This window comes from Pavona decussata, unplaced genomic scaffold (genome assembly GCF_977016875.1).
Source record: "Pavona decussata unplaced genomic scaffold, jaPavDecu1.1 SCAFFOLD_321, whole genome shotgun sequence".
Classification (NCBI taxonomy): Eukaryota; Metazoa; Cnidaria; class Anthozoa; order Scleractinia; family Agariciidae; genus Pavona; species Pavona decussata.
The window spans coordinates 649,262-675,766 of NW_028145711.1; the positions used below are offsets into that span (position 1 = coordinate 649,262).

A 26,505-nucleotide genomic window follows, 5' to 3' on the forward strand; every position below is an offset into this window, starting at 1 on the left:
AAGTGAGCTGAAAGTTATATTTATGTGAATCACTTATATAGACCATTCTTCTGAGAAAGTTTGAGGGATTTCATTTTTTCTCGTCCAAACGACGATAGTCGATATTTACAGAGGACGGCTCTTAAATTGCCATTTGAGAATTAATAATGTATATGTAATCTAGTTTGCACCTCACAATCACTCTATTATCCTTTCGAGCCTTTAAATCACCATTTGTAATGTAATGACAATGTTATAATTTTGTTTTGCGTATTTCGACCAACGGCAGAAGAACGAGGATTCAAGCAAATCCAAAATTTTTTGCGGCGATTTACTTCACATATACGCAAATTTATTCCAACGAAAAATTAAAATTAAAGACTGGTGCCTGCTACATACATGCCAACCCACGGAGTTCAAAAATCGGGAGACGTCCAAAAATCTTCAGGGACAGCCAGCAGAACCGTGTCAGCAACAGCGAGGCTGTGCAATTAGGGATATATTTAGGCCTTCAGTGGGGCGGGGGGGGGGGGGGGGAACTTCACCGTTCTACCGTAATTTCAACATTTCTTTATGGTTCAACGAAAACAAAAAAGCCGTAATCAGCGTTCAATCTTTCACTAAGTATTCAATATTTATAGTGGACGTAAAAAAAGCGGGAGATTTATGTACCAAAGCGGGAGAGCGGGAGATGAGGCAAAAAAGCGTAAGTCTCCCGCCAAAAGCGGGAGAGTTGGCATCACTGCTGCTATAACAGATATTTTTGAACAGTTTATGACAATCCCGTACGTAACAATGTATTGAAGTTTTTGTTTCAAATTGAAGCTTAATTATATCTGATTAATGCGTGGTTGCCTCCAATTTTCGTTTTTCATTTTTCCCTGTGATTTCAACTTTCACTTTTCCAATCCAGTCCACCATTCCTCCACGAAGCGGCTGAGTAACCGCCCCGTTAGTAAGAGCATCACGCTGATCTGTTGTGCTTGGTTTGTTGATCGAGTGAGCGGCAAGATTTCTTTATTTGCAGGTAAGAAAAACTGTTCAGTTTACGTTTAGCTGAAGTAGAGATCATTGGGTGGCAGTATTAATCGATAAAGGCAAGCAAAGGTAGATTTTAAGCAACACATTAAGATATAATAACATCGGAAGAAGCTTACAATCTTGCTAAAGTTGCTATTTTGCAGTGTTTTGGCTTTATCCAAGTGAACGTAAATATAGAAAATACATCAAGCGTTGGGATGATTTGTCGCTATCCATTAGCACATGTTCAGTGTTCACATTTGTTCTGTTGAACCAATCTCTTTGCTCACACGGAACCCCGATTAAATTTATTGCGGCTTCGGCCGGAAGAAGCTTTCAATCTTCCTAAAGTTGCTACAGTCGAACCTGTATTAAGCGGCACCGTATTAAGCGGTCACTCTCTATTAAGGGGTCAGTTGTCAAAGTCCCGAAAATTACTTCCCTTAATTACTGTAATCCTGACCTGTATTAAACGGTCACCTCTATTAAGCGGTCGCGGTCACCCAAAACTAAGTCCCAACAAGCTGATTTCTAAATGTCTTGACCTGTTTTAAACGGTCACTTTGTAAAAGGAAACCACTTAAATATGGTAACAAATAGCGTGCCAAGCAATTGAGTTTCTAATGAGCTGCACAATCGTGGCATTAATGTTTTACTAGTCCGTTTCAATACCATGCTCTCCTTTGTCGTACCATTTTATCGCCGAACTTTCTTAATCAAGTAAGTGATGTATTCTGTACAACCTGTATTAAGCGGTCAACCTGCATTAAGCGGTCACTTAGCCATTCCCCGAGGGTGACCGCTTAATACAGGTTCGACTCTATTTTGGCTTTATCAAAGTGAACGTATATTTAACAATTATTCACCGAAGTGGAGGTGAATAGTGATGGCTATTTACTGAGCTGCGAAGCGGCAAGGTAAATATCCATCACTTTCACCGACACAAGCTGATACCACACAAGCTGAATAACTAGCGGACCAAAAACTTATTTTTTTTGTGGCAATATACCGACAAATGGTATGAAATTTTAAAATCTTCCGTGCTACGTGGTAAGCGATTTCTTATTGTAGAAAGTCCCGAATCGCTTTCTTGCAGACAAATAAAACTTTTGGAGGCAGTTGTTTAGTTCCTGCAGTGTTGTTTCTTCAATTTTTCTGTGAAATTTGTCTTGTTATTGAAACCATGCTGAAAAATATTAGATGTTTCATTGTTTTCATTGTAGTTTTAGTGCTCGGCAGTTTTCGTAAACAAGGGATTGTATTTTCATTTTTCGTCTTAGAATATGAGGTTAAAAAGATTAAATAAATTACCATTTAATGCCGTCAAACCAAACTTTGTTGCCATTTATGTATTGTTTTTAACAGCCGCCTCGTTTATCGAAATAATTTCCTCTTAAGTAACTGTATTGAAATGTGAGGCCATCTTGTTTGTCTTCAGCTGCTCAGAGGTGAATAGTACTTGGCTAATCACCTTCAAGCTAGCCAATCAGCGCACACGAAAAGCACTATTCACTTGTGTGGTATATACTAAATAGAATTATACAATGAACAGTGTAAAACTTGCGTTGTGATTGGTGGAGCGGAGTTTGTGATTAGAGTATAGACGAACGATTGACGTCATTTTCTAATTCATTAGTTATCTTATTTAATTATTTAGACATGACCCCACAAGCAAAGCGTCGCTTTAATACTTATCGTGTATAAATAAGGATTAGTGATTGATTGATTGATCGAGTGGTGTGACCGGCGCACATGATCAGAGTCTAGTGTCCAGCCACAGTGACTGGTCAACAAAGTTTTGCAAACTGTTTTTGCGAGTAGCTGACAAACTTAGGCAAATTTTCGCAAGAAAGGACAACTGTCCGACAAAAAATTGGATAAAGGCCGTTAAGAGTGACCTCAACCAGGTTAAAAAAAAAATGGAACTTTGTTGTGACGTGAAAAGGAAGGAAGTATTTGCTCAAATTTGTCGCCGATAGAAATCCGGTAATGGCGAGTAATCGATTACAAATCACAGTGAAGTGACTGACATGCTGTAATTTTTTGGGGGAAAGAAATTCCTACTGGAATAAAGGTTAGTTTTCAAAACATTGTTAGTGAAATTCTTTCAGATTATACTCTAATTTAGAGGATTACAACTGCGTGTCTTAAGGTTTGCTTGAAAGTTTTTGACTTGACTCAGTCAACATGATGCTCCCTCACGAAATGTGGTCAAAAGTCTTGGTTATTGTATAAAACAAATAGACTCCATTTTGCCGTGGGTCTGTACTCTGATAACGCACAGAGGACGTCAAAACGTGGTAAGAACATCAGTCACGCTACTCGCCTGCGGCTCGTAGCGTACTTCTTTGTTCTCACCACGATTTGATGTCATCTGTGCGATATCAGAGTACAGACGCACGGCAAAATGGAATCTATTTGTTAAATACATCAAATGTTGCAATGATTGTTGCTGTGCATTAGCAAATTTTCAGTGTTTACATTTGTTCTGGTGAATCGATCTTATCGCTCACAGCGGACCCCAAATGAAATTTATTGCGAAGCTTAAGTTTAGTTTTCTATTTTATCCTAAGCCTTTCACCCACGGAATTGCCTTGAATAGTTAAAGTTCATTGAATGTTTACAGTTTGCAGCCGGAGATAGAATTTCATCAAGCGTTGTGTTCAGCTGTATGTAAATTCAGTGTTGACCCGGAGTCGACAAAAGCTGGATCAGATTACGGATCGGATCACGGATCGAATCATGGATAAAAAAAGATAAAAAGTAAATTTTGGATAAATAAAATCAAAAAAATCAAAAATAAATTTGGGATGGATGACTGGTAGCAGACCCTGGCCAGTGCGAGAATCCTATAATTGACATTTTTGGCAGTGAACATTAGGTTGTCCTTTTATGGCATGATGACTTCATCACGTGACCAGTTGAATGGCACATACACAGGAAAATGTGTTTGATTAGATTTGTGAGACGATTTCCATGAGTTAGAATCTTCGATTAAATGCTAGAACAAGTTAGGATTTGACAGTCGTACAAGAGAATGCGATAGAGGTGAACTGATTTGTACCAGTACGTTATCAATGATTAAAATGTTTAAGAAAACACTACAAGATCCGATACCCGTTTTTTACAGCCAGAGCAACAAAAATGCCAACACAGAAGAATTGCCTTATCATTCTATGGCACAATCAAAACACAGGAGGAAAATACTAAGCTCCCGCAACACAAACCTCACAGTTACAGAATGGAGCGGATCAATAACAAAAGAACAGCCGTAACTAAAGCAGCCTTTAGCCCTCAATTTAATGCACTGCATAACTTTCAAAAAAGCTACAATGCTTAAGAAAGGATCAAGCCAGACGAACAACCGCAACATCAAAGACGCCATCAAATAACCACAACACAAAAGCCATACCAAGCCTGAACCAAATGCCCCAACGGCATGTGAACAACAGTTGCTAAACAGCGTTAAGCAAAAACAACAAGAGGTCAAATAAACAACGCATAACCCAGAAATGACTTTTCAGATCAAAATACAAAACATTGCAAATTGTAATGTTTTGTATTATGGTAAGCACTTGGCTTTGGTCAGTGTCTATCGCACAAATCCTCCAAATCATAAATAGCATTTAAAAAGAAGAAAATCCAGTGCTGAAATAATATTTACAGGGGAAACTGCTCATTTTATAGAGAAGGGGTGTTATCTAAAAGATATACCGGTGAGGGCAAAACTTTTATTCAGGCTAAAACATGCACATGAGAGTCATGCGGGCCTGTCAACCCCATTATTGCCGCAACACTCCTTGCAGCTGTAAAAGTGACTACATGTGTTTTGATGGGAAATCACTTTCAGTGGGGCCTGTGCTCCATTACACATGTCACACACTAGTTCTTCACTTCTATTTTCTTCATTTTATTGTTTTTATTATTTATCTGAAATTTTTTATTTATTTATTTTTTTTATCCGTGATTGGATCCGTGATCCGATCTGGTCCCATTGCTTTTTGCCGTCGCCGGTGTTGACCTCCTGATCTTATCAATTACGTTTGTTACCGAAGAAAGATTTATTGCACTTTGGAGTTTCCTATTCTTTCAGTACTGTTATCCTGGTAAAAATAAAGCCAATCTAGCCTCTCTCGCAGACGCTGTTTTGGCTCGTCGTGCAATCTTTCCTCCCCAACAACACGACCCAAAAGAGTATCTGCGAGGGAGGCTAATCGAAGTCGAAATTTTAGAAAATATCCGTCCTGAAAGGAAAGTTGCCCCTTAGTTTCTGCAACACCTACTAGCAGATTTCTTTTAAGAATTAGTTATTTGTTACATTGATTTGATGTTCTTGTTTTTTGTCTCGTAATGGCGACTGATGGTGAATACGTGCGCTGTATGTAGACTAATGAATATGATTTTGATTAAATTCCGATTAAATTAATGTAAAGTTTATGACTGAATCAGCGAGCGAGTGAGTGAAAATTTCCCCACACAATGATAACTCATTCATTGTGCATGTGCGCATTCACAAGTTAAAAAAGACTCAATTGCTGATTTTTAAAACATAAAACAAAAAACTCATCAATGAGTTAACATTGCATTAAACAACGCAAACATCAAACAAGTAGAATCGGCCAGATTCTTGGGAGTCTGTATAGACTCTTGGGAGTCAGTCTGTATAGACTCAAATCTCAATATTGGAGACAGCACATAAGTCATGTTTGCAAAATAATTGCCAAAACAACCAGTATGCTCCTGAAGCAGAGCAAGTCATTATTTACCCAGAGTGGTCATGCTGGCATTATATTATGCATTGATTTATCTGTATCTTATTTATGGTAACATCACATGGGGAAACATGTACTTAACAAGATTATATACCTCTTACTAACCGAGTTTGAGGTCTGTACTGTAAGTTATGGACCAAGTTTTTTCCCGTTGATTTATGGCCCAAGTGTGAAGCACGCGGTCCATAAATCAACGGGAAGAAAATCAATGAGGATCCATAACTTACAGTACAGACTGAGAAAATGAGGCTAGTAAGATATTTATAAATCTCTGAGGTTAATTGGGCGCCCAGGAAAAGAACAACTTTCAAATTGAGCAGGCCGTACAGTAAACTAAATTGGCCAATGACAGCACACATACTAGCTGAGAAATATAATAAAACCAATAAGGAGATTACGTAAGAAAATCATAAGGATAATCACATTTTCAAAAACATTCACAGACCACACTTGTCCTCTTTTCAAAGAGTTATTGATTTTACCCTAAGATGACATAAACAATGAAACCATTGCTTTGTTCATGTTCTGTTTCTTTAACAGCATGTTGCCATCATCCTTCAATGATTACTTTCAATTAAATAAGGATGTTCATAAATACAACACAAGATTAACCTCTAACATACACAAAAACCAAATGTGCACTAACTACCAAAAACACTCGGTGAAATACAAGGGAATTTTTTCCTCAAACAGAAAGGGGAAAACATCGATCAGTAACATTGAAAAAATATAATTAAAAAATAGATATTATATTAGATCTATTCATCATAAAAAATAATAATTACAGTGCGACGCGCCTTACTGTGGCCACCCAAAAACTTTTTTTACAAGTAAGCCAATCAAGATACGCAAATTTGATCAACGGTCACGCCTCCTTGCAAAGTCCAACAGGCAAGTGACACAACAATGAATTATTGAAAACGTGTGGTTTTGTTTTTTGTGGCTCACTTTAAAATAAAAAGATTGTTGGCTGGCTACCGTAAGGTGCGTTGCACTGAAATACATTACTGTATACCACAGCCATGTGTAATTGAAGAACTTTTCAATAATATTGCAAGCTTTACCAGGGGCTCTCCTCATAAAACCCCAAAGGGTTTGCTGAGAGCTCCTGCCCAAGTATATTTTAATATATGATATTTCATGTAATTACTTTGAATTGGGCAAAAAAAATGACTGATTGATTATTCAAAAAAGTGGGACAAGCATTCTGCGGTATACAGTATATGTAGGGTTTATGTTTGCTGGAGAAATCCAACTTTATCAAAGTACGGTAGATATGATTATGTTTCGGGTAAAATTTGACTTTTGAAATATTCACTACCCGTAAAACACCAGGGCCCAGTTGCTCGAAGCATGATTAGCGCTAACCTGAGTTAAATACCATGACAACCTATAGGTTTTAATACCTCTTAACCAATGGTTAGCGCTAACCATGCTTCGAGCAACTCAGCCCTGATGGCTAATCTACTCATTTACGAATGAGCCGGCTTGTTTGGCTGGTTCGCTGAGCCAAACAGCTCTACAACTTTACCAATGATGGTAGAACATTCGGTGAGTGAAAAACAAAGACTGCGGACTACAGATTGACCCGGAGTAAAATGCAGATTGAAGCCCAAGAGAAAAATGTAGGGATTGCAGACCAGCGTAAAATGTAAATTTTGTTAAAACAACTGTAAACCAAATAGAAACAATAGGAGGTCAAATAAATAAACAGAAACCACAGAACTCATAACACAGAAATAAGCTTTGAAGTCAAAATACTGGCAAATACATGTATGCAACAGTAAACACTTGGCTTAGTCACAATCATGTAAACCCTCTAAATCATCATGTTAACCTACCACAAGTATACATGAGCTAAAAAAAATAATTGGTGGAAATACTGAGATGAAGGTTGCAAGCAGATAAGTAGGAGTTGTGTAGGATGTCCAACCCCATTTTATTCAGGTCTGACAGGAGATTATGATACTTCATTGTGTTAACACAATCAGCTAAGTCTGTATTTCACTCATGGTCTGCAATCAGTTCACTGAATTTGACCTTGTTCCGCAGTCTGTAGTCCATGTTTGATACTTATTGATAAAACATTTACGGTAAGTTTGATGCAATATAAACCATCCAATGTTTACCCTTGTAGTTATTCAGTGATTAGACTGGTACTGTAGGACAAGTGCTTCAGGTACATGTAATAATGATTGCATTATGAAGTGTCATCCTCTCTAAATAAAGTTGATTATTACCAGTACAATTAATATTTTATCATCATCATCATCATGACAGTTGTAAAAACTTATGTATGCCATAAGATTATACATAGACTGGGGCATTAAACGTGGCCCAAACTACGTGTAGGAATAGCGAATCTCTCTAGACTTTGTACAAAATATATAATAAACGCTAAATAAATAAAACTTAGTGACTTATTATTATTACTATTATTATTATTATTATTATTATTATTATTATTTCTAATCAATAATGACTTGGAGTGACATTTAAAAAGTGATTTTAAAATTACTGATTGTTGACCTCTATAAGTTTGAGATTTTCAGCCTATAGGGTGACTTTCTGGGCAGTTGAACTGTTTTGGATCCATTTCTAGCCTAGTAGGACTCTTTGGGTTTAGTAACTTGGCGTCATTCACACCTCCCTGCCACTAAGTTACCTGCATATCCCCCATGGGGCAGAGTTCCTGTCAGTGATTGTCGTCTGAATGAGAGTGCTGTTGCCATGGCATCTTGAATAAATGGTAGATGTGTTTTTTTATGTCAGGGACACAGGCGAATTTGAGCAATGACAATCCAAGTTCTCCCAACCTATGACCTTCTGATTAGGGACGGTTCATAATTATTTATATAGGAATAATAGATGGGAGGCTATGATGTTTTATATTTTTCCCTTAAATTTTTTGGCAGCCTCTCCACCCCTGATGTTTGTTTTAAGTGAATTTTTTCTGCCCCCTCCCCCCTCATGAGATATTCTTCAAACCATGGTAAAATACCACAACCCCTCCCCCATTTCCCTGTTTAACCTAAACATCTCCCCTAAAATGGCTGATATAAGCATTTTTTGAGTTTCAACATTTAATATTTTATGACACTTGCTAGCCTCCCTTGTAGATGCTTTGTAGGCTCGTCATGCAATCTTTCGAAAAAAGTGTCTGTGAGGGAGGCTGGACATTTGCATGATTTCGTTTGATAATTAAATAATTAATTTAAGAGTATTTTCTATAATCCTGTACTTAAATTAAAGGATAGAGCTGATGTTCACTGTGTGACTTAAGATGATGCAGTGGTTTATTCTTATAAACCACATTAAAGAAATGGCTTTTAATTTTTTGGTTTGCTAAGGAATCATTCTAATATTTCTTTTAAAAATTACTTACACAATGTACACAGGTGTATCTTTGAAAATTTAGCCCCTACCATTTTTTTTAATGTTCATGTCAAACAAACTGATTGTCACCTTATAATCTCTTTAATTCACATGTAATGTATTCGATTCTCTTCAAAAATCATTCTTCTGGGGATGAAAATCGTGGCCATTTTTGAATGTGGTGATGTATACTTGAACTGCATGGCCAGCTATAAGATGATGAAAGTGATGGCGACAACATTGTCGTTGTGGGTGATGCAGTGAAAGTAAAAGAATGTTGAGAGTGAGAGTGATAGTTTGAGTGTTAGTGAGAGTGATGATAGTGACTGTGAACTGCCACCATCACCGGCAAAGAAAATGTGCAGCACTAGAAGTGGACGGAGTGACACAAGTTTTGTGTTATGTTCAACAGATGAATCATTAGCCTGTGGTGTGGCTGGTGCATGAGAAGTAAGTTGAAAAAACGAATGAATCTGTGAGATGAAATGCGATCGAAGCGTGATTTCTGGAGTGATAACAATCAAGACACTGTTGTTTATGTTGCGGTTTGAAGCATCATCTTATTGGTTACTAAATGATGGTGTTTGACCCTCAAGCAAGTCGATTGCGTTGCTGTTTTGCTTAGAAGGCGTGACCGAGTGACAAGAAATGTCGTCTAGTACGCTCATTCCACATACAAATACACACGCCGTTCGCGGTAGACCCACGGAACGGGTCGGTGCACGAACTCAAAGAAAAGGCAAGAGATATTCAATGATACCATAGTTAATTGAGGGACTGGTTATGAAACTTTGCCATGAAAACAATGGTGCTGCAGTTTATGTTGGAAGGGCCGCGACCGTGCACAATCCTTTGTTTTAACTGTTCACACCACAGTTGAATATCTTAGCAGGAACGTTTCTATTGATTAGTTGCTCCAACACATTTCAAAATCTATTGTAGTTTGTGCACGGTCAAGGTCAAAAACGCTAACAAAAACATATAACAAAGGAGTTTGTCAAGCTTCATAACCATTGCCTTTTATTAACCATGATGATACCAAATGGACGAATGGACAGATTGTCAACAAAGTAAAATGGAAAGCAGTTGCTCCACTTTCGTACCTCTTGTGGTAAATGCAGTGATTTTTCTGATTGTTGTGTTAATTTATACTCGTTTTTTTGTGTATAATCGTGCAGTTTGGCAATGTTCGCGATTGTGCATCATCAGCAAAATCTTTTGTCATTGTCTTTGGCGATCGTAGTGATGTGTTCGAGAAAACTATGAAGGTTACGGTACCTAGTCTACCAAAGGAAAATGGTGTTCCAGTGAAAATAGACGTAATTTTATTGAGATTTCCTCAAGCGAATTTATTTTTAGCAAAAATAAAACGATTTGGATTTCACAGGTGTTTTTTCGACGCGATGGTGCGCCCAGATTGCGTTACCAGTGAAAAAGCTGAAACATCTGTCACAGAAAGAAAAATAAGGGTATTGGGGTGGAAAGGTATTCACACGAATACTTCTCTGACGCCAAAATTCATCATTACCACTGGAACCACAAATATTCCTTTGTTGCCAAAGTTCATCATTATCTTAGATGAGGCACTTCATGGTTACAAAATCCGACATGTTTAGTAAGGGAGTAATGTTTTATTTTGTTTATTCATCCTTTGCGTGACATTTACGGTTGAACTACATCACGTTTATTGCAAATACAAAATGGTGCCTTAGACTCTCAGCGGGTCTTTTATCGTTCACCTGTCATCAAAGACTGGACTAAGGTGCATGCTAAGATACCCCTAATGCAACGACGCCCAAGTATACGCTCCCACAGCGTCTTATTTATACATAATGCAGTCCCGCAATGCGGCATGGCGTCCACGAATCCTTGTAGCGTAGTTTGATGCCAGTACCGCTTTACACCAAATTCACTTCTGCATTCACGAGCTGGCTCATAGGAGACTTTGATTAGTTGCTTGTAAAGACGTAAAATGGAATAGTTACTTTTTTGGCGAAAAATGCTGACAGCATGAGTATTTTTGTACAGCCTTTCTGTTCTGTATATTAAGAAGTTATTCATTACGTTTCAGATACGAAACAACACTAAAGCAGGATGTCAAGATTCTCGAGACAAAAAAGAGGCGAAGCTTACTTATGTCTTCTGTGTGGCAAGTGTTTTCCTGGTTCAGAAGATCTAAGGAGACATGAAAAACTTCATACTGGAGAGAAGCCTTATGAATGCAAACAATGTGGCAAGTGTTTTAGTGGAGCAAGAAATCTAAGAGCACATGAAAGGCTTCATACTGGAGAGAAGCCTTATGAATGCAATCAGTGTGGCAAGTGTTTTAGTGAAGCAGGACATCTACGGACGCACGAAAGAGTTCATACTGGAGAGAAGCCATATGAATGCAACCAGTGTGGCAAGTGTTTTCGTGAATCAGGAAATCTAAGGGTACATGAAAGAGTTCATACTGGAGAGAAGCCATTTGAATGCAAACAGTGTGGCAAACGTTTTAGCGTAGCAGGAAATCTAAAGTCACATGAAAGAGTTCATACTGGAGAGAAGCCTTATGAATGTAAACAGTGTGACAAGTGTTTTGGTGAAGTCGGAAATCTAAGGAGACATGAACGAGTTCATTCTGGAGAGAAGCCCTATAAATGTAAACAGTGTGGCAAGTGTTTTACTGACGCTAGACATGTGAGGACGCACGAAAGAGTTCATACTGGGGAGAAGCCACATGAATGCAAAAAGTGTGGCAAGCGTTTTAGTTTAGCAGGAAATCTAAGATCACATCAAAGGGTTCATACTGGAGAGAAGCCTTATGAATGCAAACAGTGTGGCAAGTGTTTTAGTCGAGCAGGGATACTAAGGAAACATCAAAGAATTCATACTGGAGAGAAGCCTTATGAATGCAAACAGTGTGGCAAGTGTTTTAGTACAGCAGAACTTCTAAGGACACATAAAAAAGGTCATATTGGAGAGAAGCCTTATGAATGCACGCAGTGCAACAGGTTTTTTTGCTACTTGAGAAGTTTAAGAAAACATGAGAGATCCCACAACGATGCTACGGATTGTAATCAAGATATCATGTGCACACAAACTAACGCTTTGATAAAAGTCCACTCTGGTCACGTTGAAAAACACATCTGCGGGTAAAGTGCTACTTCTTGGCCACTATGAAAATCATATGATAACTGATTAACTAAACGTTTAGGTTTCTCCCATGTCTATTATCGTAGAACCAATGCGGCTTGTCAAATTTTAGTGAGTAGAAACTGCGAAAATATGGAGATTATACCCCAGTGCAGTTATACCCCATTTAATTTGTGCCCACTTAATGCCAATCAAACCCCAATCACAAGAAGCAAAAGGAAAGTAGGGCTCAATGTCCCTCATCATTTGTACCACTAACTGTAGTGTATCGCAAAGAGTGCCAAGTGTATTGTTAATATATGCGTTAAAATAGGTGTTAGGATCGGTGTGGCATGTTTACCTTCCAGTTAATTATGTAAATATTGACCTACGTATAAATAGGGGCGACATAATTGGAATGTGAGTTAAGTTGGATTGTGTGAGATGTGTGTGCATTGTGGAAACTAGTAGTGATTTTTCTTGTATTAATAAACGAGTTAGCTCAGATACAACACCGACGGCAAACGATTTATTGCACAGTTATTGCTAAATGATAAGAGGTAAGGGCGACCGAACAGCTGAATCGTTGTCTAACATTGGCTAATTATCTAATTCATATTTCACGGGGTTAATCCTGGTTTTCACTAGGACATAAGCAGAAGCAGAAGTACAAACGCCGCTTAAGCAAGTGAGAACACGTGCTAAATAAGCTTAGGCAAAAACACAAGAAGAACGAACACGTTCGTTCTTCTTATGCTTATGTCGCTGTATTTACTAAAGAGAACCGGGGCGACATAAGCACAAGCACAAGGCAGTTAACCGTTTTGTCCGCCATCTTGCTTAACATCGAGGGGAGCTTGTCTCGAGAAATCTGTCAAGAAATGGTTTTCTGCGAATGCGTCTTTTCTTCTGCTTAATAGCTATTGTTCTCACTTGCTTATCTTTATGCTTATGCTTATTTCGTAGTGAAAACCAGCGTTAAGCCTGGTTCACGAAGTTCCGAATCCGTCGTAGGTCAGTCGGGGAGAAACGTTTTTTCACAAACTCAGAAGATCGTAATGTCTTTTAAAGAATTCCTAAAAGGAAAGTTATTTCATATACTTGAAACTGTAGACTCCTATATTGAAGTGAAAACAATAATTGACCAAATGAAAAACTGATCACCCATGTTCTTCTCTTTTATTTGTACAACCTGTTTTAAGCGGACACCCTCGGGACCCTTCCTAGTGTCCGTTTAATACAGGTTGTCCGCTGAAAACAGGTTTCCTTAGAATTCGTCTTAAAAGGGTCATATTAATATTCCTCAGTATTAAAAGGCCTTGAAAGGGCCAAATACCGTTCTTGTGAACGTATACGAATGTGGAATGCTGTATTTCCATAAGCAATGGGAAGTATACATGTATGTGATCATTTGCTTTATTAGAAGATGTAAAGCGTAACAGTATCTATATATTGATTGAATTATGTAAAGGTTCAAACAATCAAAACAAGAATAAAAATTCTGCGCAAACAAAATGGAATAAATAAAAATGTCGCGTTTCTGTGGTTCGTGCAGTAGACTGGCGAGGATATTTTGCATAAGTGGACCACAACAGTAAACCGCTCTATGCGAAAAATGCAAAACAAAGCGTTTATTTGTGGCTGCTTCATTTTCTAAAGCCTACTTATTTGAAGTAAGTCATTAACTTAACTGATGGGCAGTGAAAGGTCGTCCCTTCTATGATAGCGAGAATACTCCAGTAACATATCTGTCAATTTTAAAGCCTCACGGTCAGATTTTAAGGCAGGCTCTTTTGCGTCTAGTTCACGCTCTTCGCCCGAGTTGCTATCCACATGTACTTGCTTTGCTGGAGTTAATTCTACAAAGATGTGACAGCTCTTTTGTCAACAACAAAGTTAATCGAGCTGTTAAAACGTGGACAAAAAACATGCATCGTTTTTGCAGTTATTTATTATTTCGTTTGCTTTATATTTTATACTGTCAATCACTTTAGTTTTACGTAGTTCCGCTATTGCGCAAATATTTGTTATATAAGCGTATGTCCCAATGCAAATTCTCATTGTACCTGAAGAAGGCTGGTTTGGCCAGCCGAAATATAGTAACCTTTAAAACGTAATTCTACGTTGTATCGGTCTCGGCTTCTTTTATCATTTATATTTCTTAAGCCGATCAGATCAACTATTGATCCAAGATCCAACGTATACCAGCAGGATTATCGTCCACGGTTGTTGCTTAGACTTTACTCTTTTTCCAGTGTCCGTTTAATACAGGTTTCTAACGATAGAAATCACCATAAAAGTCAAGTTTAAGGTGTCCGCGTCCGCTTAATAGAGGTGTCCGTTCAATACAGGTTCTTTTTACAGTAAATGTGGGGGAGAAAAATGGGACATGTGCTGCTGTCCGCTTAAAAGAGGGTGTCCGCTTAATATGGGGTCCGCTTAATACAGGTTTGACTGTAGGTACAGTGGAACGGCATGTAGTATTTCCAGGAACACCGGAACATCGCGGAACACCCCAAAATCCGGTAAACCCCCAGGAAAACCCGGAACACCTCCCAGAAAACACGGAACACCCCCCAGAAAACGAGGAAGACCTCAGAATGTGTTTGTACAATACTCAGAAAATCTCCACGCATCGAAGTAAGAAACCGGCCGCTGATGAGGAGGAAGAAGCCTCGAAAAGTTATCCTAATTTTATAATCTTCACAATCTCGAAAATAGTTACAAGCGCTTTACATTCACATATTTTAATTTTTTGCGGGCATATTTATGTGAACAAGCAAATAAGGAAAACGGAGGTGGAGAGGGGAAAAGACCGCCTCTCTCCAGTTTCCCTCTAGCTCGACTCGTTCACGCCGTCTCGAGTCCTGCCAAGTCTAGGTGTTAGCTGACTAAGTCTTAGTCCAAGCTGATTAAGTCTTTACTGGATTACCAAAGCGAGACGTTGATGAAAATCTGGACCAAGCGCTTATTATGGATAAACTACCAATATATAAAATTACACAGATTGTAGTAGTTACTTACCTTTTCTAATTCAGTAAGAACTGATTAATGAAAATCAAGTTTCGCGTTTTTAAAATACAATTTTGTAGACCAACAGTTAACATACCACTCGGAACCCTCTTGCACGTTTGTTGAATTCGTAAATGAAAAGACGACGGCCCAGCGGTAGCTTGAGAACTAGGCTGGGCCACACAAGACTGGCGGGCTGTCATAAAATAGCGTAGTTGCAAGGACTTCTTTATTACTACCCACAGAATGTTTTGGTTAAAAAGTTAGAAATTGATTTTGTATTCAACATTATTTCTTGTCCCTTTCACAAAAGCAACACGGTTGCATTTTTTGGAAAGAAAAGTAGAACACGCCGGCCGGACCAACACTCAGGGTTATTAAATAACTGAGGAGAAAGTGCTGCCTTTGCTCTGACATTTGCAAATGATTAGACTTTCTAGTCTTCTCGGATAAGGACGATAAACCGTAGGCGCTGTCTCACAACCCTTGTTTGTAAATAATTCTGTGGGACGTTAAAGAACCCACTCACTGTTCGAAAGAGTAGGGGACTTAGTTCCCGGTGTTGTGGTCTGGTCTTTGTGTGTATACTCTCATGGTTGGGTGGGTAAATCCTCGGAGATATTAGCTGCATTAAGCTACTCTGTAAATCCGAGGGTAAATAAAGATATGATGATGATGATGATGATGATGATGATGTTCACATGTAAGACTTGTTGTCAGTCTGACTGGATGTAACAAGTATTCACATAATATCGCGTGCCATTTTTCACTGGATCTGGCCTTTATCCCTTACTATTGCTATTCAATCCAGCGTCGTGAAGCACCAACTGTATTCCCACCTAGGTTCTTATTGAAGTATTTCTTTCTTTTTAAAGATGCTTCTGGGGGAGGTAGTTCGAGCATCGTGAATGATGGCATTATATTGTTTCTGTGAAGGGTAGTTTATTTGAGGAGAAGTATAAGATAATAGGCCTTATCGACGCCATTTCGACCAGTAGGCAAACACGGTGACGCTTGAAATAACAGTGTTTGTATGGAAATCCGATGTCAAATAATTTTAGTAAAACATCGCTTCTGAAAAATTCATGAATTGGAAACTTTTGGCACTAGGAAAAGGCTTTTAAGAAAAAAAAAAGTGTACATTTGTCTGTATTTTTTCCCCGCGAACTATTTTTAGTAGCAGTTCACGGCTGGTTCGTTATACAGACAGAGTGAACGAGTCGAGAGGGGAACTGGAGAGAGGCAGTCTTTTCCCCTCTCCACCTCCGTTTTCCTCGTTTGCTCGTTCATATAAATATACCCGCAAAAAAAAAAAAAATATATGTGAATGTGAAGCGCTTGTAACTATTTTCGAGATAGTAAAGATTGTAAAATTTGCGAGATTGTGAGATTGTAAAATTAAGATAACTTTTCGAGGATATTCTGCCTCTTCATCAGCGGCCGGTTTCTTACTTCGATGCTTAGAGATTTTCTGAGTATTTTACAAACACATTCTGAGGTGTTCCTGGTTTTCTGGGTGTTGTCCCGGGATCAGTCTTAGGGGTGTTCCGTGATGTTCCGGGATGTTCCGCTGTGTGTTCCGTGTTCCGTGTTCCGTGTTCCAGCGTTCCTGAAATACTACATGCCCAATTGTTCCACCCGGCTAGGTAACCGCCCCGTTTGTAAGAGTTCTTTGCTGATCTGTTGTGCTTGGTTTGTTGATCGAGTGAGCGGCAAGATTTCTTTATTTGCAGGTAAGAAAAACTGTTCAGTTTACTTCTAGCCATAGTAGAGGCCATTGGGCTAGAGCATTAATCGATTGAGGCAAGCAAAGATATATTTGTTTGGTTAAAACCAACACATTTGGATATTCGAGAAAGTAGGACAAGCATTTTTCTGCGGAATACAGTCGAGGTTTTTTATGGGAATCTACAACTTTAACGAAGTAGACATGTAATTTGACTCTTGGAATGACGGGTAAACTTCCCATTTACGAATGAATCGGCTTGTTTGGTTGGTTCGCTGGCCAAAATAACTCGACAACTTTACTAATAATGGTAGAACATTCGGTGAGTGAAAACCAGACTGTAGACTTCAGACTGCAGACTTCAGACCCGGAGTAAAATGCAGACTGCAGGCCAAGGGCAAAATGCAGGGAAAAGATTGCAGAGCAGGGTCAAATGTAAACTGTGGTGAAACAACTGTAAACCAATAAAAAAAAAACACAAGAGATTTACTAAGATTTGAAATCGTCACCATACATGTACCATCAATTCTAACGTCATGTGCCTGTAATCTCCGCGTCTTCTTCTCGTTGTCTTATTTCCTTAGAAATCCATTCATTTCAAGTAAGTGTTAATGCATGCATTTAACACACTGTCATGTTAACTACTCAGTCCCAGGCGTACAGTATACCCTAGGTGGGGTACTCGGGTACTAACATGACGGGGGGTCCGACGGAGCCTAATATTTTGCACCCAAAAAAATACGTGGACCTTATATTGTGCACCCAAAAAAATACAAGACTGGAAATTTTAGACCCAAAAAAATACATGACTTTTAAACCCTAAAAATGCAATCTTAAGAACAGTATACATGCTGCCTTTCTGCTTTTCAGATCTTGTATGCAGGAACTTTGGCTTGAATTGCGTAAGATTTATTAGCCTGGCAGAAATTCAAACCAAAAAAAATACGCGCAGATTTTTTTAGACCCAAAAAAATACACGGTTAAATCTTCAACCCAAAAAAATACAGGAGCTGAAAATTTAAGACCCAAAAAAATACGTCAGACCCCCCCCACCCCCCCCCCCCCTTCACGTTTATACCCAAGTATCCCCCCTGGGGTGTACACCTCCCAATTATTATAAAAGCATAAACAAAAGGAGGAAAGCATTAAGCTTCTTCAACACAAACCTCACAGTTATGACAGTTATAGAGTGGAGTGTAACCACAACAAAAGCACAGCCCTAACTTAATGCTCTTAATCAGACTTTAACCTTCAATTATTTTTCTTGCATAGCTACCTAAGAAATTACAACTTAAAGGATCAAAGGACAAATAAGTGTTATAAGAAACACAACATTTTGGGGACAGCTATAAATCACGCCTGTGCGACAAACGAACTGGAAGCTAAAGTTTATTACCCTGTTATAAGAATGATTCTTTGAAGAAACATTATTGATGTTTCTTCTGAGACACATTAACTTGGATTAACTCTGTCAGCTGTTAGCATAGTTTGGATTTTAGGAAAAAGTAGCCTGACCTGTCCTCAGCTTTTATCCGTAAGAGCTGAGCACCAGAGCTCATTTGTTGTGTGACAAGTGCTACAAGCAACTACTGCCATTTAAAAAGTCTTAGAAATAATTTAGCATGGAGAGTGAATGAAGGAAGATTTGTGTGCTATGTAAAATGACGTGTTCAGTGTGAGGAAAGAGAAATGAGTTGTTTTCTTTACCAATACAAGGGAACTTTCTCATTTCTTAAACCTTTTGTTGCTCAGTCAAAGAACCAGTTTCATTGTTATGTGAGTTCATGTGGTATGTGGTAATGATTGTCTTTCTTTCACAGGAGAAAAGAAATTAAAACCACACTACTGACACCATCCTTGAAGTAAGATGTAAACCATTTCATTTTTCTGTATTTTAGGGAGTCATTGTTCAGGATTGACGATAAGGCCAAATGCATGAGAGTTTGTTTTGAAATGAATCTTTGAAGGGTTGATATAAGGGGATATTCCTTTCCATTGAAGATTTTGAAATTTTATCGAAAAAAACAGGTTGGCTGAGTAAAGATTATAAGCGCGCTCTGCTATGCACTCTCACACTAACCTACCTTCTAAGCTTAAAATTTTTTGCATTATTTTTGAATTAAACTCAATTTTTATGGAGTTAAATCCCCAGTAACTGTTGTGTGTTTTGCTAGATAGTGAAGGTCAATTTTCTTGACTTTGGTAGGCAAAATATCATTGGCGATGAGATGGCAAAGGAATGCTGTCCTCCAGTAAGGGCGCATATATGGGAGGGAACGTAATTTGACTCGCGTAAAACTAAAAAAGACTGCGTTTGAGGCTACCATTAATTATATTGTCAGTGTTCATAATTTATGTAGATTGGGGGGGGGGGGGAGGGCAATTGTTGTTATTTATTTTTTCCCTTACATTTCTTGGAAGCACCCACTGATGTTCTTAGTGAATTTTTTCTGCCCCCCCCCCCCCCCCCACTCATGATATATCCTTCAAACCATGTTAACCATGTTAATGTCTGCAGAGCAAATCAAAAAAGCTTTAGTGGAATTCAGTGTTTTTAACTTATAAACCACATTAACAAATGGCTGTTTATTTTTTGGTTTGCCAAGGACTCATTGTAATATTTCATGCAAAGACTACTTATGCAATGTGTTGTCTTTGTTATCTTTACCTACCATTCTTTAAGTTTTCATGTCAAACATTTACTGATTGTCACCTTGTAATCTGTTTCAAGTCACATGTAATATATTAGATTCTCTTTAAAAATTATTCTTCTGGAGATGAAAATCTATTGTGGACATTTTTAAATGTGGTGATGTATGTTTGAACTGCATGGCCAGCTATAAGGTGATGAAAGTGATGAAGACAACACTGTTGTTGTGGGTGATGCAGTGAAAGTGAAAGACTGGTGAGTGAGAGTGATAGTTTGAGTGTTAGTGAGAGTGATGATAGTGACTGTGAACTACCACCCATCACCGGGAAAGAAAAGGTGCAGCACTAGAAGTGGACAGCGTGCCACACGTTTTGTATTATGTTCAACAGGTGAATCATTAGTCTGTGTGGCAGGTGCATAAAAAGTATGTAGGGTACGAAAAAGAGCTTCGAGCTTGAGGATTGGGCCAACCTTTTCTCCCTGCCTCGCATGCCCTATAATTTTCATGCACCTGCCACACAGCCTAGTGAATCACAAGCTTGTACAGCTGCCATTACCTGAGACTAACGTCATCAGCACTTGTTTAACTCATCTGTAGAACATGGAATTGAAAAAAAAAAAAAACCTCTGAGAGAACAAGCAATATCAAGTATTATTTATTAAAATGTACTTTTAATTTTTTTTATTAAAATGAGCTCCAAAAAATATCCAACTTTTCATTTCAAAAAGCTTTGCTTACAGATCCTGAAAGCGACATATAAACTGATAATGATAACATAACATTTTTTAACAGAAGATTTCTTGATGCCCCCTATGCACGTATCAGTATTGTAGAATACTATAAACATAGTAGTAGCATTATCAAGCAGTAAAATCAAACTTACTGCTTCTGAGCTATTTTTCTAAAAAATATTTCTATTGTTGTCACTCAATCACATTGTTTCTTTTGATCTCAAGGCACGCTTGTATTTCAGATCTTGTAGTGAGCATAACCTGTCAGGATTAGAAATGAACTTAACAGAAACTCACAAAGTTTTGCTTCTTCCTGCTTGTCTTGCATGCAAAATTTATCCTTGCCAATAATTACGATATTAATGTTCTTCGCGATTGTTCCAAGCCCTTTAACGTATAAAATGTTGGCGAACTAACCGGGAACTAAACGATTAGGAACGGCTATCGAACCGGCGGCCTTGTTGAAATGTGGTTGCTTGATCTTTCTTACCAAGGACAAAAGCCTTCCTCTCTAGACCCCCTCAGTCCTATAAATGCTGACACTTAGTACAGCAGTGGACAAAAATATCCCGTCTAGGGGAGGCGGTTGATTAAGGAAAACAATATTACATTGGTGTTTTTGTGCTTAGTCTAAGGTTTTTTTTGTTATCAATTCTTTCAATGCTTTCTACCTTCATACTACTACTAGTATCCAGGTGCTGTCTGTTTTATTTTTTGTTTTGTGATTATTTGTTATCGTAGAGTCGAAGTACCGATCTTTTCAGCAAAATATACTAGTTGCGAAATTTTATAAAAGGACAGGTGTCTTTGACAGAACTATAAGCGTACATAAGATTGTCGTGAATATTTGGAGCAATTTATGACCGACCCGTTAGACTTGCTGTGGCGAATATTAATTCTGTAATGATTTGTGGGACTTTAACTCAAAGGCTCCTGTGAGCCAACTCGTGAATGCAGATGACACATCAGTAATTAAAATTAAGACGGCTACGGACACTTCCTTGAAAGCTAAAAGAAATTATATCTTTGCCCGATTATGTAACGAGCTTTCCGGTGAGTCCTCCCATAAAAACCGCCAGCTACGCAGGCTACTTTGCTCGAGCTGATCTCACGAAGGGAAATCTGTTGAACAAAGTGTCGCATTACATTTCATGCCCGGCAAAAATGCGTGAAATTTTTCCTTTGGAGTTCAGTTTACGCAATCTTTAAGTAAAAATAATTTGAAATATGAAAACTCTTGCTAAATAAGAATTATTTCAATAAAAGCAAGTTGTCTGTATTTTGCTTTATTATTCAATGAACGTACCAAAAAGGTTTTGATCCTGTACACATGCATTTCAATAAATTCTGCACGGTATGTATTAAACAGTTGATGACAATTCATCGACCGCGTCCTTTTGCTTTCCCATAAATTACTAGATCTTAATTGCGAAAATGAATCATTTTTTCCTTTGAAAGCTCTTTGAAAGCTGAAGAGATCTAAAATTGTTCATTTCACCAGAAATTTACATAGTTTTGTTTACGACGTCACTGATGCGTGACATGGCACTTTCTGCTTTCGCGTGAAAACTGACAGCCAAACTAATGTTTTTTAGCAAACTAATCTACTTGATGTAATACTTTTGTATGAAAAGCAACAATATGATGAAAGATGTCGAGTTTTCATGTATGCAAAATGTTATGATTAGCAGTGAACTTATCAGTTAAGAGTGCTTCTTTCAGCAAAAGACATTTTCTGGCGGGAAATATTTTCTGGCGGCAAACTTTCAAGTAGCGCAACGCAATATCACGGAAGATTTCTGAGTAAAACTATTCGGTTAGTTCAATCGCGAAGGGAGAATAGGTTAAAAAATCGTTGAGGCTTACAATAAATAAGGCAACTAGTGCTGAGCATACATCAACTCATGCACGTAAATGCTCTATAAAATAGCTTCTTTTTTAATCAAAGATCTTGCCGACACTTCACTACTTGAAGTTTTAAATTTAATTATGTTTAAATTCAATTATTGTTAAATTAAATTATTTTTAAATTCTTAAAAGACACCGCACTTTGTGGAAAAAACGAAAAAACCTATAACTGTGCTCAGATTCAACGAAAAATCTCCATTTGTACACCAAAATAATTGTCAAATTACTCTCTACAGATTAAATAAGAATATCCTGATGCGCCGTGAACAGAAAATTTTCGCGTGTTTTTTCCACTAATTAAATTCAAAACTCATTCACTGCGCATGCCCGAAAGTTAACGAGACAACCAACCAACCAACCATCCTAGTGAAAAAGTCCACCATCGCTATAACTCGTTCATTGCACATGCGCGCATTCACGAGTTAAAAAGGGGGTGTACATAAAGTGAGTTACAAGGAGGGAGGAGGGAAGGAAGGCAGGAAGGAAGGAAGTTGACTTCTTTATTACTTTGGTAATCACAGTTGGTGATTTTGTCTATTTCAAATGTAGTTTTGAAAACAATGGGTGTGTTTTAGAGGAGCAGGGCTTTAGTTTCTCTATTAGCAACACTGTTGTTCACATTTTGTTGACTGAGGAGTCAGGGTGATGTTAGGGTAAATCTCAAAACTACACACTTTATTGGCAGAAGCAAAAAAATAATGTGTGTCAATTGTTGCAGCAAGTGTATGTCACTTCATTTTCTACAACTCACATTTCAGAATGGTTTTGGCCATTTGAGGTTGTTTGTTGTGATGGAAAGAGGGTTTAGATTTCGTACATGTATTTTTTAGATTCCCAAAACGAGGTATCTTTTTCAATACGGACCCCTTCCTCAACAGAGTTTAAATTGTGAGGTCTGAGTAGTGTATACCTACCAATACCTTCAATTTACAGCATTTGGTGCCCTTGTTAACATAAATGTGATTGCAAGCCTGTAAACCAGCCAACAGACCTTAAGTTGACAATGACAAGCGGCACGTACTTAAACGTTCCATAATTCCAGCAGTAACACTCAAAGTGTCCATAACCCCAAAATTGTTTTTCGCTTAAATAAATCTTTGCGCCTGTTCGAAACGCATTGAGCCTTTTTGCGCCTTTTTTCAACCAAATCTTGACTTTTTATAAGCTGTAAAAGTTACGAAATCTAGCCATCATCTGTCCCGTGACCGAGCTTGTAAGGGGCATGGGTCTATTCCTTACTTGACGTCACAAACTGATTTGCATTGTATTAAGTCTTTGTGAAAATGCACGCAAAGCAGTTTGTAACGTCAAGTAAGGAATAGACCCATGCCCCTTACTAGCCCGGTCATGGGACAGATGAAAGCTAGATTTCGTAACTTTTACAGCTTATAAAAAGTCAAGATTTAGTTGAAAAAAAGGCGCAAAAAGGCTTAATGCGTTTCGAACAGGTGCAAAGATTTATTTAAGCGAAAAATTTTTTTGGGGTTATGAGCACTTTAACTCATGCTTTACCTCCTGAAAAAAGTCAACGAAATTTTGTACTGAACTTTCTTGGTTGCCTTATGTCCTGAAAAACACTAACTACTTCAAATTAAGTACATGCGATGGCGGAAGGACCATTTACACATTTCAAAAGTAGTTCTTGCTCGCTCCGCGTGCCGATGTTTAGCTATTGTAAAGTCAAACAGTATGATTCTTTTTGTACATCTTTTTCGTTACATTCAGATGGTTATTTAAATTACGTTTCAGATAGCAAACAGCACTTAAGCAGGATGTCAAGATTTTCGAGGCATAAAAGAGGCCAAGCTTACAAATGTCTTGTGTGTGGAAAGTGTTTTCGTGATGCAGCAGATCTAAAAAGACATGAAAGAGTTCATACTGGAGAGAAACCTTATGAATGCAAACAGTGTGGCAAGAGTTTTGAGGTAGGAAGAGCCTTAAGAAGACATGAAAGACTTCATACTGGAGAGAAGCCTTTTGAGTGCAAACAATGTGGCAAGTGTTTTAGTGGAGCAGGAAATCTAAGGACGCATGAAAGAGTTCATACCGAAGAGAAGCCATATAAATGCAAACAATATGGCAAGTATGTTAGTCGAGCAGAAACTCTAAGAAGACATGAAAGAGTTCACACTAGAGAGAAACCTTACGAATGTAAACAATGTGGCAAGTGTTTTAGTCAAACAGGACATCTAAGGACGCATGAAAGAGTTCATACCGGAGAGAAACCATATAAATGCAAACAATGTGGCAAGTGTTTTAGTCAAGCAGTAACTCTAAGGAGACATGAAAAAGTTCATACTAAAGAGAAGCCATATGACTGCAAACAGTGTGGCAAGTGTTTTCGCGAAGCAGCACGTCTAAGGACGCATGAAAGAGTTCATACTGGAGAGAAACCATATGAATGCAAACAGTGTGGCAAGTGTTTTAGTGAAGCAGGAAGTCTAAGGACACATGAAAGAGTTCATACTGGAGAGAAGCCTTATGAATGTAAACAGTGTGGCAAGTGTTTTAGTCAAACAGGACATCTAAGGACGCATGAAAGAGTTCATACCGGAGAGAAGCCATATAAATGCAAACAATGTTGCAAGTGTTTTAGTCAAGCAGTAACTCTAAGGAGACATGGTAAAGTTCATACTAAAGAGAAGCCATATGAATGCAAACAGTGCAACACGTTTTTTCGGCACTTGGGTAGTTTAAGAATACATGAGAGATCCCACCAGGATGCTACGGATTGCATTCAAGATGACATGTCCACGCAAGCCAACCCTTTGATAAATGTCCACTCTAGTCATGTTGAAAAACATATCTGCTGGATTTGTCAAGAGGAGTTGAGCAGTGAGGCGTTACTCGTTAGCCACTATGAAAATCATATGAGTATAAGCAATTTACTTTAAGTTAGCTCTCGAGTTTCTTATCATCGGTGACAACACTGGACTAAAAAGGTTCAAGACAGAGAAATGTTTGCTTTTTTTCCATTTCTGGTTAGTTGAAAACCGCACTGCTTCAGTTTTTAGCAAGAGCGTTAAGTTGATTCAAGAGGTCATAAGGTGCTATTTGTATGTCATGCGCTCTTTTTATATAGTTCGTACTAATCCCTGCATATAACGTCTACATTACGGCACTCTACCGACAAAAAGTTTCATCATTAAGCCGCTGCTTTCAAAGTGTAAAAAATTTAGTTTCAGTCAAGAAAACGAAAAAAGCTGCTATAATTAGCCTATCTATACTTCCTCGCGAAGTTCTTGATTCAACAAAGAGACCGATCAAAAAGTATAGGGTGGGGTGGGCCGGAGCGTTTGGGTAGGTGGTGAATAAAAAGCACATGCCCCACCCCTCCTTTTGGCCCCAAACGACTGACCCATTGAAAATTACATGACCCACCCTTCTTTTAAACATGGAATTTTCGGATGTATGATCCAAGAAAACCACATTTTTTGGATGACCAAATTGTAAATCGTGTTACCAAGTCTAGATCCACCACATAGTTCTCAGAGAAAGCTTGAATGCTGCTTTCTTTTTCTAGTGAAGTCTGAACTGCAGGTTGACAAAAATGTGTGCCTATTCCTGTTATAAAATAGGATGACCTACCCTCCATGGGTATCTAAAAGTTGAACGACCCACCCTTTACCAAGGGTTCAAAAACTGATGACCCATCCCCTATCTGCTCCAGCTCACACCATTCTATAGTTTTTGACCTGTCCCTAATTGACAGAACATCCGGTTTTCTACCTTTGATGTTCAAGGGATGTTTCAGAACCTTATCGGTTATATGTATTCTGTTTTCACGTTATTCCTTGCAGCTCTGGAAAGAAGACTCTTACGGCAAACCAAATGACTACCTAAACTACTCATGTTTTGCCTATCGTACTGCTATCCTGGTAAAAAAAAAGAGGCAGTCTAAACCAAGCTTTATGTGTTTTGTTACCGGAAGTAAGGTCGATTGGTGTTCCTTGCTTAAAAAAAAATAAGTAAATGTAGAAAATGTTTCATACGCAAGCGGTGGAAAAAGAACAAAAGGACACTGAAAACTCGTTTCTAGGGTCCCACTTCCTTGAGGACGGCCACTGGGAACGAGGACATTAGCACAGATTAGAAATGAAAGTTGGAAAGATCTAGTATTGCAGAGGTGGATTTTTGTCATGGCAGTTGTGATTAGGGCACTTGGGATAGTAAGGATTTGAAAACGTGGGTCACAAAGATAAGGATGAACAGTATGA

General features: G+C 38.3%; 1 protein-coding gene across 1 annotated transcript; it reads left to right on the forward strand.

Moving 5' to 3' along the window:
* Positions 1 to 933: 933 nt before the first annotated feature.
* LOC146453923 (uncharacterized) lies at positions 934 to 26,126 on the forward strand. Its single transcript, XM_085095973.1, has 4 exons — positions 934 to 1,006; positions 11,218 to 12,282; positions 16,877 to 17,005; positions 24,038 to 26,126. The coding sequence occupies exons 2-4, from the start codon at positions 11,241 to 11,243 to the stop codon at positions 25,180 to 25,182; spliced, it is 2,316 nt and encodes a 771-aa protein (XP_084952099.1). The 5' UTR covers positions 934 to 1,006; positions 11,218 to 11,240; the 3' UTR covers positions 25,183 to 26,126.
* Positions 26,127 to 26,505: the final 379 nt, after the last annotated feature.

What these genes read in the sequence shown, in the direction of transcription:
- LOC146453923 (XM_085095973.1), top strand. Translation starts at nt 11,241, where the DNA reads ATGTCAAGATTCTCGAGACAAAAAAGAGGCGAAGCTTACTTATGTCTT. An exon ending in TGAAAAACACATCTGCGGGT is followed by an intron (nt 12,283 to 16,876) that starts AAAGTGCTACTT and finishes TCCGTGTTCCAG; the next exon opens with CGTTCCTGAAATACTACATG. An exon ending in CAAGATTTCTTTATTTGCAG is followed by an intron (nt 17,006 to 24,037) that starts GTAAGAAAAACT and finishes ATTACGTTTCAG; the next exon opens with ATAGCAAACAGCACTTAAGC.